We start from the raw sequence: 21,693 nt of genomic DNA on the forward strand, positions 1-21,693 counted from the left end.
CTCGCAAATTTCTATTTGCTGATTGCAGATTGAATTGAGAAATTGAGATATAAACTCTTTGATATACTTTTCTCTAGATTGAGTCTGACTGTCTGTCTAGTTGATTCTATTGAAAGTATATTGGAGTTTGTCTATTCAGATTGCCGAACGAAATATTGGGTGTGGTTGTTAGACCCCTGCTTTTTCAAAGGTGACAAAAACCTTTCCTTAGACTTAGACGAATCTCAATCCAAAAAGTTAGGGTATCTACTCTCTAAAAGTTTCAACAGATTAAACAATCTCACAATAATATCAAACAAGATATTCATCTAAGATAATTTATGTGAATAACTTTGTTGATGGGGCAAAATGATTTGCTGGTTTTTTAGGAAAGTGAAGAGAGGACCGTGTGAACGGGGACTCCTCTACCGAGAAAATTGCTTAACCTCAAACAGATGCACTGCACGGGAGTGCTTTGAGTTTTAGAGATCAATTTGTAGGACTCCTGCCTAAATCAAGACAACGGTCGTTCCTGAGTCAATTCGGTCACAAAGAGGAAAGAGAGTCGATCTGTAGGAGGGAATCTGAAAAGTGTGTGAGATCAATGGTGGTCAAGGATTGTGAATGTGTTGTAGGTTTCTGAAAATGAACTGCTGAGTTCGAATAAGTTTGAATTCTGCTCAGTTGAGAGTGATTGCTCAGATGAGAATTCTTGCGATAATTCCCGTATATATGAGATTTTCTCTCAATCATGAATTCAAAAACTTCTTTATATTGCAAGAATGTAGATACATTGATCTTCAGTAAGTGTGAAAGTTGCTCGAGTGAAAGAGTGGGAAATTGGGAAATCGTGGTTAAACCAGTTCCATGTCTGCCGTTTGCACGTATTACTCACATTTCTCATTTTGTATGAACACACGTGGCGTAGGCTGCCAGACCAAAATCCTAATTAATATCCCCCCATGTGACGTGATTGATGTCTCATGAATGTGGAGTCTGCAAGGAAGAAGTGTATTTAATTAGTCAGTTGTTGACTTGACTAGAAAATGGGTCTTATCCTTGATGAGTCGAGCATAATGAACGAATGTGATATACTCTGAGACTCATGGATTGAGAATAAGGTGTCTGCTGGGATACAATGATGGAGAGACGTTGAGTCTCGATAAATCGTAATATGTCATTTTACCAGTTGAGATAATAATGATATTTTGATGATTTGGATTGAGCGTCCGATGAAGTTGCTCTATCAAGGACCTATCTCGATAGGTCGAGTATTCGACAGGAAATCAAAGATATTGTTGAATTATACAGAATGCTCATCCCTAATCTAGTATATCATGAACGATTGAATCACAAAGTGGATCAGGAATATTGGATGGTCTTCCGCTCGAACCATGTTGCTCAGTCGTGAAAAATGTTGGTAGCAGGACCAGACATTAAATATAAATTAGAATATTGATTGCTGGATCAATATGATTCTCGAGTGTTAGTACTTGAATCAAACATGAAGAATATTACTCAGTCGAGCAATTGATAGTTGAATCAATGAGTTTTGAACCCAATTGATCGTGTACTTTGCTAGTATAAGCAATTTAGTGTTGATAGATGAGCAAAATAAATATTGCTAGTTTAAGCGAATATTGCTCGTTTGAGCAATATTGCTCGATTCATGAATTATTGGTAACCGGACCAAATAAAATATTAGTTAAAATATTGGTAGCTGGATGCGAATATTATATAATTAATCAATATGTTTATTAATGGATCAACATAAAATTATTAGTGCTTGAACTTGCTCAGAATTATGATTTGCAGAGCATTCGGTTCGAAACCCTAATTTTGATCGATTGATGATTTACAGAAAACAAATCACTGAGTGGGAGAGAGACCATCTAATGGGATGATGGCGGACCATGTAGCGTACAGATGCTCGAATGAGCAAACACCAAAGCCCTTTGCAGACCAGTTAGTGAAAAGATGATTAAATGCTGGTTTAATTATTTATTAAAATAGTGCTCGTCTGAGCATTAGGCAATAAAACCTAATCATTGAGAGATGAGAGACCGACCAAGGGGTATGAAACCGGCCTTTCGTGGTAGTGGGACAAGATGGTGGTCGATTTAACAAATTCCAAGTTGGTTGGAAAGAGTTTGAACCCAATATGAACTGTGGAAGATTAATTATGTCAAAATCATTAATAGGATGTGGGACCGGCTTCTGCAAGCCTAAGGGCCGACCTTGGTCGGTCAAGGTGGCATGCCCGTGTCACCATATTGTCAGTGACTTGATTCTGAGAATTTTGATATTTTTTGGTGCGCGTTCGAGCAATATTTTAGTTTTTCTGAAGAGTTTGATCTTGACTGAAACTCTCGATTTTGCTCGAATGAGCAAGTAGAACTTTACTCGTGCGATCAAAATTATAACAATATTAAAATAATAATATTACAACAATATTAAAAGAATAATATTTTAATATTTCCCGTGAGAAGCCTAATCGGTCATGTGACCATTTGATTTTTTGGCTTTTGACAGTTTGAGCAATATTTGAGAAAATATGGAAAAACCAGGATTTTTGCTCAAACGAAGGAGTTTCATGAGATAAAGGAAATAATAATAATAATAAAATAAGGAATTATAGGGTGTGGGACGGGTCACGTCTAGGGCATGGACGACCGGCTAGTAGGGTCGTCCCGTGACACCATTTCCTATTTTTTATTATTTTTTCATCGTGTGAGGGAAATATGGAAAATTTAAGAGTTTTGCTCAAACGAGGAAGTTTGCTCGAATGAAGGAGTTTTCATGAGATTAGAAAAAATAATAAAATAAGATAAAATAAAAGGAAAAAGCGTGGGACCGGCTATCCGGTGGGCCCGGTCCCCTAGGTGCCTCTTTATTGTTTTATTAATATTTTTTCTTTCCTATTTTGCATAGGTTTCCTCGTTTTTCCATATTTTTGAATGCTCGTTCGTGCGTTCGGGTGCTCATTCGTCCATTATTTCTAAGTACACTTACACCATTTTCTCGGGGCTTACTCGGTGGTGGCCCAGATGCCCAACCAGTGGATATTTATTACTAATCCATGAAACTCAGTTGAGAATATTTCATGAAACAGAGTAATAAAATGAGTTGAGTATCTATTACTAATTCATGGAATTCAGCTAAGAATAATCCATGAAACGGAGTAATGAGATAAATTGATTATCTATTAATAATCCATGGAATCCAGCTGAGGATAAGCCATGAAACGGACTAATGAGATAAAATTATTATCTATTACTAATCCATGGAATCCAGCTGAGGATAAGCCATGGAACGGAGTAATGAGATAAAATTGATTATTTTCTAGGAATTCGATTGATGAATGTCGCGCTAGAATTAATCTATGAATTGCTCTATATTAGCATGCAATATGTCTAGGAGCGAGTTTATTCGAGGATCAAGATATGAGATGATGGAAGCATCATACTCATTCTGAATATTGTTTATGCATAGTCAGGGAACAGTATGGCATCCTGAAGACGTTAGCGCTCTATACTAGCATGCAATATGTTTAGGAGCCGCCCAATCATCGAGATTCTATACATCACTCTACATAGTCAGGGAACAATATAGCATCCTGAAGACGTTAACGCTCTATACTAGCATGCAATATGTCTAGGAGCCATCCAATCATTTCGATTCTATGTAGAGGTGCTGATGAATTATGCGAAGTGTCGAAAAGCTCAGCTGAGAGGCTTTACGAATAACATATTCATACAGAGCTCTGAGAGGATGTTCGCTCACTCAAAGATTGTGAAATGAGATTTCATGAATCATAAAATATGAGTTACACATACATTTCTAAAGCCATGTCAGAAACATGCAGGATCATTATTTTAAGATTTTAGCCTTTGTCTAAAATGCACCATCAACAAACTTAAATAAGGCAATAGATAAGTGTTATAAGAAATCGAGTTTGAAGTTTTTATTGAATCTAGATTTGGTCAATAATTATTAAATGACCTTGTAGCAGAAGAGAATGAATTTCGGAATAAAAAAGAATTATAAAAAAATCAAATTGAGATACAGGTTTTGAAACTATCAAGAAAATAGTGATATATATGCTTAAAGAATTTCCAAGTGAAGTCTTTCAAAGTCTTACCGTAGTTCTCGAAGAACCTTCTGTACTTGAGGACAAATTTTCAACAAGATATACAACGTGTAGAGGATTGAGTTTTATGTTTTGCCGACGTCTCTAATGTATAATAATTTACAAAGTATAGGTTTGTTTAGATTTAAGTAATCAATTTCTCGCAACCCAAGTAATTTTCGAACTGCTAAGTCTTGGTTTTTTCCCTTGATTCTAGGAAACTGTTTCTTTAGTTATAATATAACTTGCGTTGAGGTTCTTTTCATAGTTTGAAGTATTATACTAATTTCTTTTTTTGAAAATTTGGTACAGTGCCAACTACTTTCCTTTCTCCTACCTTCTTTTTTACCGCAACATTATTTGCACCAAGGAAGTACGGATTGTTATGAGCTTTTACAAGATACTCAGTTGCTGCAGAGCATGCACCCTTTGTATGTTTGATGATAAAACATTTAGGACATAAGTTATGAGGCTTCCTCTGATAGAAGAATTTTATCCATCTAGTGAAACTCGCATTTGTTTTAGCAAGGACACCTCTCCTTAGTGGGGTTATTGATGTCAATTAACACACAGACCTTGACCCCTTATTTTTCCACATGAATAACATCATATGGTTCTATTGCTATGACTTCTCCCATTAGCTTTCCTATTTTTGTAACTGATATATGATTCATATGTTTTGGTAGGAGTTTTTTGAGTTGAATCCAGAAGCATTGATGATTCCAATCAAGATCTTTGTATATCACCTCAGAATCATAACCATGCAGAATGACCAAATATCCATTGATACTCCAAGGTCGAGTTATATAAACCTTGTTTTTCATTTCCTCATTTTAAACTTGAAAACCATGATGTTATCATCAATTTATGCCACCTTGACATCTTCTTCAGTAATGAAAGACCAGGTAAAATTGATGTGCCTTTTCACTGCTTCAAAACGCATCTTACCTTCTTCTATAATAATCATACCCACTAAGCAAGATTCCATTTTCCTTCATAATCAGTTTCTTCATCCCCTAATATATGACTCTCAGTATCCGAGTCTTCATCCAATTCAAGAGATGCTAGCTTAAAATTTTCGGCAAGATCCACCACTTGTTTGTTAGTTTCTGCAGCCATGATTATATTGAGATATTGAATGTTTTTTTTGTGATTTAGGTTTTATTGAGATTGACTAATATATGGTGATGGTATAAAGCAATTAGGGTTTTCTTCTCCAGGTAAAAGATTTTTGATGCAGAATTTTTGGATAGGATATCTCTGGGGTTATGACCGGATAATCTAAAAACAGAAACATGATATAGAGATATTAATCCGCAGAAGAATAAAAGGAAACCGTTACCCATTATGCCATGACTTTTTTGAACTTGAAAAATCTGTTTTTCCTTTTTTTTTTTTTTTGAATTTTCCTGTAATAGTCAACGGATTGGAAATGACTGGGTTGGTAACTCTCAACATGATGAATCAATGGAAACGCTTTGTCTTTAAAATCATCTTAGCTAACAGAGCAAACGTTGTAATCACAACTAAAAATAAGGAAAACGCCATGAGGGAGAAGACAATCTGTAAACACACTAGGAAGAACAAAGTTTAGTTTGAAAAACATTATCAAGAAAAACTTTTAAAAATGAATGAGTATTATAAATAATGTGAATTGAAATTGAATAAAAATGTAAGAAACTGATTTTGAGAACTAAATCATGGATTTATGTTGGAAAAAATATCAACAAATCATGGAATGAGTGAATGAGAAACAGTGGAATAGCAAGAGAGATTTGAAAAAAGTTCATTGAGTTACAGTCGCCGATTCGCAGAGCATTATCATTCCCTGCTCTCCAGTATAAAAATTAGTGATTTTGTATCAACGTGCAAAATTCACAAAATTCAATTTTTTGACCTAATTTTGCCAATTTACAAAAATTAAGTTTTTTGCCCCAAAACGGAGCCTGCACGATATCTCGATCCCTGTTGTCCGAGACTAAACCAAGGCAAGCTAGGAAACCGTCCGCTGGAGCTAGTAGAAACACAAATCTACCAAAAATCGGAAACCAGGAAGAAAATGGGAAACCAGGGAGATTTGGCAAGCGTGGCCCCTTCCTGGCGCGACCAAACAAATTCCATGGTGTTCCTGGACGAGCCCTCTATTATCCCAGCCAATCAGGAAGTGTTCACAATTACTAAGCAAAGGCAAGCCAGTCGAGCGGCGCCAAAAGGGTCTTAATTAGGTCAAGACTGCCCATGGCAGTCTTAAATTGATCACAGCCGCTCAACTTAGCCGGACTGAAAAAGCGGGGGTCTAACAACCACACCCAATATTTCGTTTAGGCAATCTGTATGGACTAACTCCAATATATTTCCTAGAGAATCAACTACACAGTCAGACTCAACCATGTAAAGTACATCCAAGAGTTATGTCTCAATTTCTCAAATCTATCTACAATCGAACATATATGAATCTGTGAGCCGGATCAATAAGAGAAATAAATTGAACGGTACCAAAGACCAATGTTCAAGTGTCAATAATTTATATCAACAACCAAAGGTTGGATTATATAATTGATTGAACTACGCACAACCTGTGATATTTCAATTATATAAAAATATAATACGGAAAATAAATAACACAGACACCCGAAATTTTGTTAATGAGGAAACCGCAAATGCAGAAAAACCATGGGACCTAGTCCAGATTTGAACACAACACTGTATTAAGCCGCTACAGACTCTAGCCTACTACCAATTTACTTCGGACTGGAATGTAGTTGATCCCTATCCAATCTCACACTGATTAAGGTACAGTCGCGTTCCTTACGTGTCTTGAACTATGCCGGATTCTGCGCACTTGATTCCTTAGCTGATCTCACCCACAATTAAGAGTTATTACGACCCAAAGTCGAATACTTGATAAACAAATCTGTTTCACACAGAAAAGTCTATTGAATGGATAAATCTGTCTCCCACAGAAATACCTACGAGTTTTTGTTCCGTATTTTGATAAATAAAGGTGAACATGAACCAATTGATACACCGGTCTTATATTCCCGAAGAACAGCCTAGCCATATTAATCACCTCACAATAATCTTAATCGTATGGAAGCGAAACAAGATATTGTGGAATCGCAAACGATGAGACGAAGATGTTTGTGACTACTTTTTATCTTACCAATCGGAGATTAAATCTCGAGCAAATCTTAGAGAAGATAGTACTGAACACGATAGAACAAAGTAAGATCAGAACACGCAACTACAGAGAAAATAGTTGGGTCTGGATTCATAATCCCAATGAAGTCTTCAAGTCATTAACCTATAATGGTTTTAGGAAAAACCTAGGTTAAAGGAGAATCGACTCTAGTCACAACTAGTATCACACAGGAGGTGTGGGGATTAGGTTTCCCAGTTTCTAGAGTTCTCCCTTATATAGTCTTCAAATCAGGGTTTGCAATCAATGTTACATTGGTAACAAAGCATTCAATATTCACCGTTAGATGAAAACCTGATCAGAGTCAAGCTAATATCTTTCAACCGTTAGATCGAACTTAGCTTGTTATACACAAATGAAATGTGACTTCATTTAGGTATGAGTAACCGTACCCAAACGTGTGCACATGGTTGGCTCAACAATAGTTAACCGAAGTTAGACATATGAACACATTCATATCAACCTTGTTTATCTTAATCACAACTAGTTCAAATGACTCAAATGAAACTAGTTATGGAGTTGTTCAATTGTTTATATTCTCATAGAAGTATACAAGACACAATTGAAGCCAAACCGATTTTGATGCACTTAAATCAATTCATGAACATATAGCCACGGTTTGCAAAAGATTGCATTCCTTAATATATAAATGTGTTTGTTCATGAACAAACCGATTTTAGAACTAAACCTACTCAAGTATGCAAACGGGTACACATACTTAGAGTTCCGAACTTGGTCTGGGATCGCCGGTATGCGAACGGGTACGCATACTGTCGTACATGACCAACCTCAGTTGAATTCTCGGACTTGAACTGTTAATCTGGTACGCATATGGGTATGCATACTAAGTTCACAGACTTCAAGTATTAAACCAGTACGCATACGGGTATGCATACTATGGTTCCCGGACTTTGAATAACTTGCAACAGTTAGCATAAAAGTACGCATACTGTGTTATATTCAATCAATGGTCAATTGTCCTAAACTCCATGTTAATCATTGAAACATTCTTGGAAGATGGGAATAACTGTCTCACACAAACTATTAGCTTCAAAGAAATTTCAAGTGATCAATAGATCATTACGAAACATTCCGAGTCTACATCAAATGACTGTCTCACACAAATCATGTAAGATGTTACCATGCGGTTTCACATGATTATCTTTTGATTTTCGTCAGGAATAAAGATGAACTTGGTTAAAGAGAAATCTTACCAACACATATTCCGAGAAATATGTAAGCGAGTTAAACTCAGCTCGAAATATCAAATGTGTATAAAGTAATGTCTATATAGCTATACGACTTTTGTCTCAATAGGACATAGAATAGAAATAGACTTCTGCGTGATAAATGAGTTCAAGTCTCCACATACCTTTTGTTGATGAAGTTCCAAAATCTCCCCTTATTAGTTCTTCGTGTTCAATCGATGAAAGCCGTGAAGTCTAATGCTCAACTACAACATTCTATCCTAATCCGAGACATAGCTATAAGTAGACTAGAAATCAAGACTTATAGTTTTGGCAACTAAACTTGACAAACAAGCTTGAGATAGCAACGCATGCGAGTTCGACCGAGCAGTGCTATAAAAATCCATCCCTTGTCAATTTTAGTGAAAAAACTATCAATACATATGGATTACAAAATAAATAAAATTTATAGCTTCTCATCCAAATGCTTGATTTCCTTGGTTCTTTAACATTACTCGAAATCTTTGTCACTTCCAAGTACTCCAGTGATTCTGAATGTGTTCAACTGAGCATCATAGTTGTTGAAGATCCGTAGCCATAACAATAAGAAAATAATTGTTCTCAATCATTATTATACAGTGTCATAGTATTATTACACAACATCAAAGTTCAATTGTATCACAACTTTGACAATAATACTACGGTGATATGTATCACTCCCTCTTAGTCAATACTTCATCTCACAATGAAAACCATTCCCCCTTACATAATGATCCGTAAACCATATGTATTTGTAGTGTGAACTACAAAATAATTCTCCCCCTTTTTGTCAATATAAATTGGCAAAGGTACGAAAACATGTGGATCATAATGAAATTCTCATAGAGATACTTCATGACTAAAAGAGAACCTATCAACTTTCTTTAGATGCAATTATATAGTCGAAAATAAGTGCATTCATCAAGGATTTTATAAAGATATATAACTCCTATAATATTCCACAGCCGCACTCCCTACAAAGATTTGACAATTAAGCACAAGTTCAAATAAGAACTCTCCCCCATAAAATGTCATTCTCGAAAGAACAACAAGAGCGACCTTACTTTTGCATGAAAAGAAGGATTTCTTTGGACATTAACAAAATCACATGAAACATGAATTTGTATCCAAAAAACTCAATTAAATTAACCACAAGAGAACCCATGATTAAATTAATCGGAAATGCTCAACATAAGAGAACTTACAGAGCCATATAGTACTTTCACATAGAAGTGGATCATGGAAAGATCAATACTACGGAATATTCAAAGATTCATTCTATATTTTATCAATATTTGCATAGTGATATCATAGACTTAATCTTTGCAATTCAAAAATTCATTCTATTTTCCATCAATATTTGCATAATGACACAATATACTTAACTTTTGACATATATGGGACAATCATAGTTCACAGACGTAAACACACATATCCCATAACATTATTTGCAATATATGAAACCAATAAAGATTAATACTGCAAAATCATCTTCGAAATAAACTTTAGAATTTAAATAAATAAATCTAAAAACATTGCAAAATGAAAATCGTTAAAAATATATATATATTAGTAAAAAGAAATTTTTCTCTCTCTACTTTGACTTCGGCCGCGCGATTGATCTTCAAATTCACCTGGTTTGGTTTCTCAGTCTCATCCTGGTTCTCAGAAAGTGATTAATTCTGACGGAAAGAGGGCCGCGAATATGGGATCGAATAAGATGGGTTTTGCTTGGTCTGATCTTTTTGCGAAGAAGAAAGAGGCGACTCCTGATGCTGCGATGGGGTTTGATAATCCACCTGATATTGATGGAAAGAGGGTTGCAGATGTTGCGTTTGATGATGTTTCTGAAAATTTGAAACACTGTGAAGATATGCTTATTGGAGTATGTGTTGGTAAGAAATTACCATATTGGTTGTTAGGAATGCTGTTCAAAGAGCTTGGAAAGTTAAAGGTGAGATGCAATTAACTATTCATGGTGAATCTCTTTATGTTTTTGAGTTTGATAACATGAAGGATAGATTGTCTGCTCTTGAATATGGTACGTTATTCATCTCGAATCAACCTTTCTTTGGCCATCCTTGGCATGCTCTTATTGAACAAGAAATAGCTGAACTGAAAATTGTACCCATTTGGGTAAATCTTAGGAAAGTACCATTACACATGTGGAATGCTAAGGCTCTTTCTAAAATTGCTAGTCTTATTGGTACTCCAATTATGATGTATAAACTTACTTTGAGCAGAGCTATGATGAGCTATGCTAGGATTTTGATTGAGGTGGATTTAAAATGTGAGTTTCCTACTTTATTGCATGTTTATTATGAGGGGAAACATGTTATTGATGTTGAAGCAGAATATTCTTGGAAGCCTCCAAGCTGTATTGAATGTGATTCTTTTGGACATGTGACTCCAAGGTGTCCTTGGGGTAAACCAAAGAGCAAGCATGTGGAAGTTGACAGACTAGTTAATGAGAAAGTTGACAAACATGTTTGGGTAGTTAAGGGAACTAATAAAGCTATAAATCACATGAATGTGGAAGTTGATATGGCAAGAAGTGCTATGGATGAGGATGTTGTCTCTCCTGGAGGTAATAAGGAAAATATATGTATGGTGGAAGTGATTCATTCAGATGTTGCTACTGGTAACATGTTTGATGTGCTTATTGAACAAGAGGAAGTTGTAAAGGATTCATAGGTTATGGGTCCACTTAAAGTTACTACTTAGAACTCGACTTCAGAATCTATTCCTACAGTGGGGTTGGTTGATTCAATGGTGAAATATTTTTCTGCTCCAACTGGTTCGTAAGTTAAATTTATTGAAAAAAGTAATGCGCATATTCCTAATAATAGTTTGGCTCCTAAGGGGACTGAGCTCAAGAAATCCAGGCCTCCTAAGAGGCCTCTTACTTCCCTTAATAATGTTTAAGATTGGTCGCTGGAATATTAGGGAGATTGAATGACCCTCTAAAGCAAAATTAAGTTAGTAGATTTATTTTACAGAATAAATTGTCCATAATTGGTATTGTGGAAACCCATGTGCAAGTTCAGAATAAGGACTCAATTAGGTTTTTGATTAATAAAAATTGGTGTTTTACTGATAACTATGCAAATAATAGCTCTGATAGGATTTGGATTGGGTGGAACCCTCTTGAAATAAATGTTTCAGTTTTACATAGTGCTTCTCAAGCCATTTTTCTTGAAGTGACAACTAGTAGAAACTTAAAGTTTGTTGTTACTTTCGTTTATGGAGACAATGATAGTAATATTAGGACTTCTCTATGGAATAATTTATGTGATTTTGCTTCTAATTTGGACATTCCTTGGGTTGTGTTGGGAGATTTTAATGAGATCCTGATCTCAAATGAAAGAATAGGCACTAGAAGTTGTTCTCCTTCTTCCATGAATGACTTTGTTCAGTGTATTAATGATACTCAACTATTTGATCTTAATTATTCTTGTGATTTTTATACGTGGTCAAATAAACAAGTGGGTATTGGTAGAATTATGTCTAAGATTGATAGAGTTTTAGTTAATATTGAATGAGTTTCTTGTTTTAATCATTCTAAAGCTGATTTTCTCCCTCCGGGTATTTCACACCATTCTTCTATGGTGGTTTCCGTTTTTGAGGAACGACAACACGGCCCACCTCCTTTTAGATTCTATAATTATCTTAATGATGAGCCAGATTTTATGGATATTGTTAGGAATGTTTGGTCCCAACAGGTGAAAGGAAATACAATATATGTGCTTGTCACTAAGTTGAAGAAGTTTAAGCAAAGATTGGTTGAATTGCGAAGGCGTAGATTCCCTTATCTTTCTGAATCTGTGGTTGAGGCGAAGAAGGTTATGGTGTGTGCTCAAACTGATGTTCAATTAAGACCTCTTGATCCTGTGATTTCTAGTGCTGAGAAGAGGCTGTTAGAAACTATTCTAGAGTTGCTAGGCATGAAGAATCTATGCTCAAACAAAAGTATAGAGTTCAATGGATGGAATTGGGTGATTATAATACTCATTTCTTTCATGGATCTTTACAAGAGAGAAGATGTAGAAATAACATTTTAAGTATCGGGGATTCTTAGGGTAATATCCTTGATGAGGACAAAGATATTGCTTTGGAGTGCACCTCTTATTTCTCTTCTCTATTTAATGGTGCAGCTCTGAATGATTTTTATGATAATGATTCTAGTTTTATTCAGTTTTCTAATTTTGTCTCGGCTGATGATGCTGCTTGTCTAAGCGCCCCTGTTTCTAGGGATGAAATAGTTCATGCTTTGTCGTGCATTGGCTCAAGTAAGGCTCCAGGTCCTGACGGTTTTTCGAGTCATTTCTTCAAGGTTTGTTGGTCCATCATTGAAGCTGATTTTATTAGAGCTATTCAGAACTTGTTCTTGAGGACTAAAATGCTTGGTGAGGTAAACAACACCTTTTTAACCTTAATTCCGAAATCGAGAAATCCTTCTTCTATTGCTTATTATAGGCCTATTTCATGTTGTAATGTTATATATAAATGTATAACTAAGATTTTGGCAATCATAATGAAGTTTGTTCTTAAGAATCTTATTAGTATGAATCAATCGGCTTTTATATCGGGTAGGTCCATTCAAGATAATATTATGCTTTCCCATGAAATAGTTAGGAATTATCATAGAGATGGTGGTTCACCTATGTGCTCCTTGAAGATCGATATTAGAAAGTCTTATGACACTGTCTCTTGGAATGCTATCTTAATATGTCTTAATAAAATGGGTTTCCCTCCTCAATTTATATCTTAGGTTCATTTGTGTATATCTTCAGCAAAATTTTCAGTGCTTATTAATGGTTCTCCATATGGTTATTTTTCTTCTAGTAGGGGCCTACGACAGGGTTGTCCTTTGTCGCCTTACTTATTTGTCATTGTAATGGAGATTTTGAGTGCTTCTCTGAAGAATCAAGTTATTACTGGTAATTTTGGTTTACACCCTAGATGTCGATTAACCCAACTTACTCATTTATGCTTTGCCGATGATGTCTTAGTCTTTTTCAAAGAAAATGTGGCTGCTGCTTCTTCTCTTAAGACTGCTTTATTAGGTCTTAGTAAGATTTCAGGATTGGAGATGAATAAACAGAAAACTGCCTTGTACTCCTCTTATGTGGATCTTTCTATTTTGTCTCAGATTTTTCAATGTCTTGATTGTAGTACTGGAGAGTTACCGTTTCTCTATCTTGGGGTTCCTCTATTATCTACTAGGCTATCTCATCAGGACTGTTTTCCTTTAGTTTCTAGAGTGCTTAAGAGGGTGAAGTCTTGGAAATCTAAGAGACTTTCTTATGCTGGCAGATTACTTCTCATTAAGGTTGTTCTTAGTAGTATGATTTATTTTTGGCTTTCATGTTTTATCCTTCCTATGAGAACTGTCAAGGAGTTGAATTCTATTTTCAAGAGATTTCTTTGGGCAGGTGCAGAAATGGGGAAGAAATACCATCCTATTAGATGGGATGTGGTTTGTAGGCCATTTTCGGAAGGAGGTCTGGGTGTTAGGAGCATAAAAATCACTAATGAGGCTGCAAATCTTAGACATCTATGGGACTTGGTGAGTCGGAATCATACTATCTGGACTGATTGGATCCATAAGAATTTGATTAAAAATAGGGATTTTTGGACTTTCAATATTCCACAAGATGCCTCTTGGTACTGGCGTAGAATTCTGGATCAGAGAACTAAAGCCAAGGATCTTATTCTTCATATTATAGGGGATGGTGAAAATACTAAGTTCTTAACTGATTTATGGCATCCTCTTGGTAGGCTCCTTGCTTGGGTTAGTAGAGATGTTCTTGAGGATCTATGTTCTAATACTGATTGTAAAGTGGGTGATTTCGCTGATGAGGAAGGTATTTCCCTGATTCTATGGATGAGGATTTGAGTAACACTTTTAAGAAGCTGAAAATAGTGGAACTTGATCAGACAACTCTTGATACTGTTGTGTGGAAGCCTAGTGTTTTTGGTGCTTATACTATGAAAGACACTTGTAAATGCGGGGGTCTAACAACCTCACCAAATATTTCGATTAGCAATCTGTATTGACTAACTCGAATATACTTTTAAGAGTATCAACTATACAGTCAGACTCAATCTTAATAAAAAGTATATCAAGGAGTTAATACTATCTCTCGATTTGATCTATACTCAAACAAATAGAAATCTGCGAGTCTTTATCAAATACAAGAGATATAAACTTGGATGGTACCAAAGACCAATATCCAAGGATCAATCAATTTCCAATCAACAACCAAAGGTTGGATTTCACAATTGATCGATACAACGCACAACCTGTGATATTTCAAATGCGCAATAGAAATAGCACAGACACCACAAGTTTTGTTAACTAGGAAACCGCAAATGCAGAATAACCCCGGCACCTAGTCCAGATTGAACACCACACTTTATTAACCGCTACAGACACTAGCCTACTTCAAACTAACTTCGGTATGGACTGTAGTTGAACCTTAATCAATCTCACACTGATTCAAGGTACAATTGCGCTCTTTACGTCTCTGATCCCAGCAGGATACTACGCACTTGATTCCCTTAGCTGATCTCACCTACAACCAAGAGTTGCTACGACCCAAAGTCGAAGACTTGAATAAACAAATCTGTATCACACAGAAAAGTCTACGATAATAGATAAATCTGTCTCCCACAGATAAACCTACGAGTTTGTTCCGTCTTTGAATAGAAATCAAGGTGAACAGGAACTAATCGATAACCCGTACTTATATTCCCGAAGAACATCCTAGAATTATCAATCACCTCACTATTTGCATGACGACATATAATAGACATAATCTTTGTAGACAAAAGATTTTAACTTATCTTCCATCAACAAATGACATAATAGGCTTAACTTTTGTTAGTCAAAAGTTCATCGATCTTGTATCAATACATGCATATCGACATATGAAAGAAAAAACTTTTGACATCGTATGGGACAATAATAGTTCACAGACGTAAACACACATATCCCATAACATATTGCAATATATAAAACCATAAAGATTAATACTGCAAAACTCATCTACCAAATCAACTTTAGAGTTTAAATAAATAAATCTAAAAACACTGCAAGATGAAAACGTTGGACATAGCTATGTGTATTCACAATAATGGTTATTCCAAACCCTAGTTATCCTTCGTAAACAAAACAAGAATAAAAATTCTCTTAAGAAGTTTCCTAGACATTAAGATCTTTGAAAAATTCCTTGTCGTCCCCTAACTCCTTGTCGTCAACAGCCATTGGAACATATGGTTCATGGAGAAAGGAGTCAATACCAATAAACCTTATTGGCTGATGATGTCGAACCATAGCCTTCTGAATTTCCAATGATCTTAAAACACAAGCCTTTATTTGTTGAATCTCTTTTCTTACCTGCTTCAACTCTTCAAGAACATCATAAAACTTCTGAGAGTTTGAAGGAACAGCTCTTGGCTTCCTCACATTCCTTATTTTTCTTTTCAAAGTTGGAGACAATTGATATTTCTCTTTTTCCTTAGTGATTGATGGCTTAACAATCATATTGATATCTTTCCCATCAGAAGACATGGTGTTTGGAGTTTCCATGTAAGCACGGTTTTGTGAGAGGAATTCACAATCAAACCTCAACAAGCAGTCTTCAAATATAAAGAGTATCAGAGAAGTAAAAAGGAATGTAGGGTTTTTAAACCTATAAAAAGGTTTGTGTACGTACAGCTCACAACCCTATAAAGAGTGGAATTGTCGATAATAACCCTCTTCTTTTGGCAGACAGGTCATTTCCAATATCAACAATGACATGGAGGAATTCCAAAAACCAAACAACATGAAGCTAAAAAAAAAAAAAATTCTTTTAAATCCTAAGGTGTGCAAGATCTTGTCTCTTTTGAACAAGCACATGAGACGAGATGCACAAGACAACAAAATCAAGTTGTGCTGTGGTGAACAACAATCTGTCCACCATGACCCTTTTGGATGGAATTCATGAAACCATGCCTTTCCGTATGTTTAGACCATGTTTTCTTCTCTAATGGTCTAAATCTATCTTTGGAAACTAATTTATTCGAGGAAGATAAGATCTTACATACCTCAGCTGTTTTCTCCGTGAGTTTAAGCTTGGTGGATAGACGATCTGCTCTTCGTTGAAGCTTGTTGACATATCTCATCTTGTGTTTGTACTTGAAACACTTTGAAAACTCATGACCCTTGAGAGATCAATAGGAGCATGTCAACGCATAAGACGATTCAGGTGCCTGTGAAACGCAAGCTGCTAGATACAAAGAAGATCCTGAAACATTAAACATAGAGTTTCGAAAATAAGGGTCTATTGATTCTTCCTTCTTGATTGGGTTCTCTTCTAAAATATTATCAAGATTAATGTATGTATTTCTACAATTATCAAAATCAATATTTTTACATAGAAGAACAACACTTGATTTTTTGTCTTCATCAGAATCATAATTGTCAGACATATCATCAAGCGTTGCAGCAAGACCTTTGTTCCCAGTGTATTTTCTATGATTTGGGCACTCGTTTGCAAAATGACCAAAACCCTTACACTTAAAGCACTGAGGCATATCCTCGTCATCAGTTTCATCTGTGTCCCTGTTTTTAGGAGGAATACGATTATGAGGTTTGACTGATACTTTTGACTTATCTCTGGAGAACCGTTTACTTCTCTTCATCATATTATCCCTAAACGGTCTTGTGATCATCGAGACTGATTTGTCAAGATCTTCATCTGATGTGAAAAAGCTAGGGTACAACAACCTCATCCGATATTTCGATTAGCAATCTGTATGGACTAACTCCAATATACTTTCAAGAGAATCAACTAGACTCAATCTTAATAAAGCATATCAAAGAGTTCTCATATCTCTATTTCACAATATAATCAGCAAATCGAACAAATAGAAATCCGTGAGCCTGATTATTATGTGAAATAACTTGAACGGTACCAAAGACCAATGTTCAAGTGTCAATCAATGTAAATCAACAACCAAAGGTTGGATATTCTAATTGATTGATCTTAACGCACAACCTGTGATATTTCAATTATATAACAAAAATATAATGCGGAAAAGAAATAACACAAACACCAGAATTTTGTTAACGAGTAAACCGCAAATGCAGAAAAACCTCGGGACCTAGTCCAGATTGAACACACACTGTATTAAGCCGCTACAGACACTAGCATACTACAAACTAACTTCGGTACGGACTATAGTTTAACCCCAATCAATATCACACTGATCCAAGGTACAGTTGCGCTCCTTACGTCTCTGATCCCAGCAGGATACTATGCACTTGATTCCCTTAGCTGATCTCACCCACAACTAAGAGTTGCTACGACCCAAAGTCGAAGACTTTAATAAACAAATCTTTATCACACAGAAAAGTCTACGATAATAGATAAATTTGTCTCCCACAGAAATACCTACAATTTTTTGTTCTGTCTTTTGATAAATCAAGGTGAACTGGAACCAATTGATAACCCGGACTTATATTCCCGAAGAACAACCTAGAATTATCAATCACCTCACAATAATCTTAATCTACGCGGCGAAAGAAGATATTGTGGAATCACAAACGATGAGACGAAGATGTTTGTGACTACTTTTATATCTTTCCTATCGGAGATATTAATCTCAAGCTAATCGTTACAATTGTACTCAACACGATAAAATAATCAAGATCATATTACACAACTACAAGAAAGTAGTATCAGTCTGGCTTCAAAATCCCAATGAAGTCTTCAAGTCGTTAACCTACAGGGTATCGAGAAGAAACCTAAGGTTAAAGGAGAATCGACTCTAGCTAATACAACTAGTATCACACAGGAGGTGTGGGGATTAGGTTTTCCAGTTGCTAGAGTTCTCCTTTATATAGCTTGGTACACACAAATGAAATGCACGATTTTAGTTTTGTGTAACCGTACCCAAACATGTACATTTGTTGGTTCAACAATAGTTAACCAAATGGTTAGCCATATGAGCACTTTCATATCAACCATATTCTTCTTCACCATAACTAGTTCAAATGACTCAAATGAACTAGTTAGAGAGTTGTTCAATTGTATAAATCTTATAGAAGTATACAAGACACAATTGAAGCAAAAACGATTTGATTCACTCAAATCGATTCATGAACTTTATAGCCACGGTTGCAAATTGCATTCCTTAGTTAATATAAATATAAGTTCACAAATAATCGTCTTTAGATATAACCAACTCAAGTACACGGACTTAAATTCCCAGAAGGAGTTCACAAACTCCACCAGATTTTCTCAGGATGAGAACTTCCGCCAGTAGGCGGACTGGGCGGACTGAGTTCACAGCAGAGGACGCATACTTTGGTTCAAGGAATAAGGACTTATACATATATGTGTTACCACACAATGGTTGTATCCAACATTGGTTATATAGTATAAACTCTCATTTCAATCATTGAAACATTCTTAAAGGACGTTATATAGTTGTTATTCACAAACCATTTTTCGTCAAAGCCATTTTCAAAGTGATTGAAACATAACATGACTTTCGTCACTAGGTAAAGATGAACTTGGCCAAAGCGAAAGCTTACCGACACGTATTTCGAGAAATAGATAAGCGAGATAAACTTGGCTCGAAATAGCAAATGTGTATAATCTAAGTCTATATAGCAAAATGGCTTTGTCTCAAAATAGGAGATAGAGTAGATAGACTTTTGAGTGATAGATAAGTTCAAGTCTCCACATACCTTTTAGTCGATGAAATTCCACCAGTTCCTTGAGTAGATCTTCGTCTTGTATGATGATTGCCATGGAGTTCTTGAGCTAAACTACACTTTCTATCCTAGTCCGAGACTTAGCTATAGTAGACTAGAAATCAAGATTTATAGTTTTGATCACTAACATTGACTAACATGCTTGAGATAGCAACGCATGCGAGTTCGACCGAGCAGTGCTCTAGCATGATGAATCGGTCTCAGAGTGATCATCTTCAGAGATATACACATTTTTACTTTTATCAAGTAATTTTGTGTCTTTTATTGCTTTGAACGCATCATCTTTGCCAGATTTGGACGTATGCTCATGATCAACGATCTTTAGATTCCCAACCAAGGTGTTTCTGGAGAGAGTATCAAGGTTATTTCCCTCAACGATGGCATGCTTCTTAGAATCGTATCTAGATGGCAGTGATCTGAGAATTTTCATCACAATGTCCTTTTCAAGAATAGTCTTACCCAATGCAAAAGATGCATTAACAATTTCAGACACTTTGTGATTAAACTCATCAAATGAATCTTCATCTGCCATACGGAGGTTTTCCCAATCGAAATTTAGGTTTTGAAGCCTGGATTCCTTTTCACTGGTATTTCCTTCGAATACGATTTCTAAGATATCCCACGCATCTTTAGACATAATGAAATTTGACACATGGTGCTGAAGATTTGGGGTAATGACATGTATGATGAAATTCAAACCGTCAGAGTTTTGCTTTACAACAAGTATCTCATCAGCATCGTATTCGCCAATATTCTTCGGAACAGTAGCATTACCTATTGCCACAACAAGAGCATCATATCCATTAACAACATATACCCATGATTGAAAATTACGCGATTGAAGAAAAGCTCGCATAGCAATTTTCCACCATAAGTAGTTTGGGCCATCGAAGACTGGCGGTACGTTAATAGAGATAACACCTGTGTACATAGAGTCAGATCGCTACAAACACAGACTTTTGAGGTCTTAAACGTGTTTTCCTGCTCTGATACCAATTGAAAATGCGGGGGTCTAACAACCTTACCCAATATTTCGATTAGCAATCTGTATGGACTAACTCGAATATACTTTTAAGAGAATCAACTAGACAGTCAGACTCAATCTTAATAAAAAGTATATCAAGTCGATTTGATCTATACTCAAACAAATAGAAATCTGTGAGTCTTTATCAAATACAAGAGATATAAACTTGGATGGTACCAAAGACCAATATTCAAGGATCAATCAATTTCCAATCAACAACCAAAGGTTGGATTTCACAATTGATCGATACAACGCACAACCTGTGATATTTCAATTATATGACAAAATATAATGCGGAATAGAAATAACACAAACACCAGAAATTTTGTTAAAGAGGAAACCGTAAATGCAGAAAAACCCCGGGACCTAGTGTATTAAGCCGCTACAGACACTAGCCTACTACAAACTAACTTCGGTCTGGACTGTAGTTGAACCCTAATCAATCTCACACTGATTTAAGGTACATTTACGCTCCTTACGTATCTGATCCCAGCAGGATACTATGCACTTGATTCCCTTAGCCGATCTTACCCACAACCAAGAGTTGCTATGTCCCAAAGTCGAAGACTTGAATAAACAAATCTGTATCACAGAGAAAAGTCTACGATAATAGATAAATATGTCTCCCACAGATAAATCTACGAGTTTGTTCCGTCTTTTGATAGAAATCAAGGTGAGAAGGAACTAATCGATAACCCAGACTTATATTCCCGAAGAACAACCTAGAATTATCAATCACCTCACAATAATCTTAATCATATGGTAGCGAAACAAGATATAGCGGAATCACAAACGATGAGACGAATATGTTTGTGATTTCTTTTTATCTTGCCCTATCGTAGATATAATATCAAGCCAATCTTTCAATTGAACTTGTACGATAGAAAATGGCAAGATCAGATCGCTCAACTACAAGAGAAGTAGCTTCGTCTGGCTTCACAATCCCATTGAAGTCTTTAAGTCGTTAGCCTACAGGGTCTCGAGAAGAAACCTAATGTTAAAGGAGAATCGACTCTAGCTAAACCAACTAGTATCACACAGGAGGTGTGGGGATTTGTTTTTCAAGTTTCTAGAGTTCTCCTTTATATAGTTTTCAAATAATGGTTTGCAATCAATGTTAGCTTAGTAACAAAGCATTCAATATTCACCGTTAGATGAAAAACCTGATGTAACCAAGCTAATATCTTTCAACCGTTAGATTGAAACTTAACTTGTCACACACAAATGAAATGTATTTCATTTAGGTTTGAGTAATCGTACCTAAACATGTACACTTAGTTGGTTCACAAATAGTTAACCAATGGTTAGCCATATGAGCACTTTCATATTAACCGTATTCATTTTGCCCATAACTAGTTCAAATGA

The 21,693-nt window shown here is 35.8% G+C and overlaps 1 protein-coding gene across 1 annotated transcript; it reads left to right on the forward strand.

Moving 5' to 3' along the window:
- The first annotated feature begins 10,238 nt into the window (after positions 1-10,238).
- LOC113331590 lies at positions 10,239-14,432 on the forward strand. Its single transcript, XM_026578292.1, has 6 exons — positions 10,239-10,487; positions 10,550-11,212; positions 11,533-11,950; positions 12,101-12,528; positions 12,612-12,944; positions 13,305-14,432. The coding sequence occupies exons 1-6, from the start codon at positions 10,239-10,241 to the stop codon at positions 14,430-14,432; spliced, it is 3,219 nt and encodes a 1,072-aa protein (XP_026434077.1).
- Positions 14,433-21,693: the final 7,261 nt, after the last annotated feature.

Source organism: Papaver somniferum, unplaced genomic scaffold (assembly GCF_003573695.1).
Source record: "Papaver somniferum cultivar HN1 unplaced genomic scaffold, ASM357369v1 unplaced-scaffold_125, whole genome shotgun sequence".
Classification (NCBI taxonomy): Eukaryota; Viridiplantae; Streptophyta; class Magnoliopsida; order Ranunculales; family Papaveraceae; genus Papaver; species Papaver somniferum.

Coding starts and splice junctions, on each gene's coding strand:
- LOC113331590 (XM_026578292.1), top strand. CDS start 10,239: ATGGGATCGAATAAGATGGGTTTTGCTTGGTCTGATCTTTTTGCGAAG. Junction 10,488..10,549: donor AAGAGCTTGGAAAGTTAAAG/GTGAGATGCAAT, acceptor GATAACATGAAG/GATAGATTGTCTGCTCTTGA. Junction 12,529..12,611: donor AGTTCAATGGATGGAATTGG/GTGATTATAATA, acceptor GGGGATTCTTAG/GGTAATATCCTTGATGAGGA.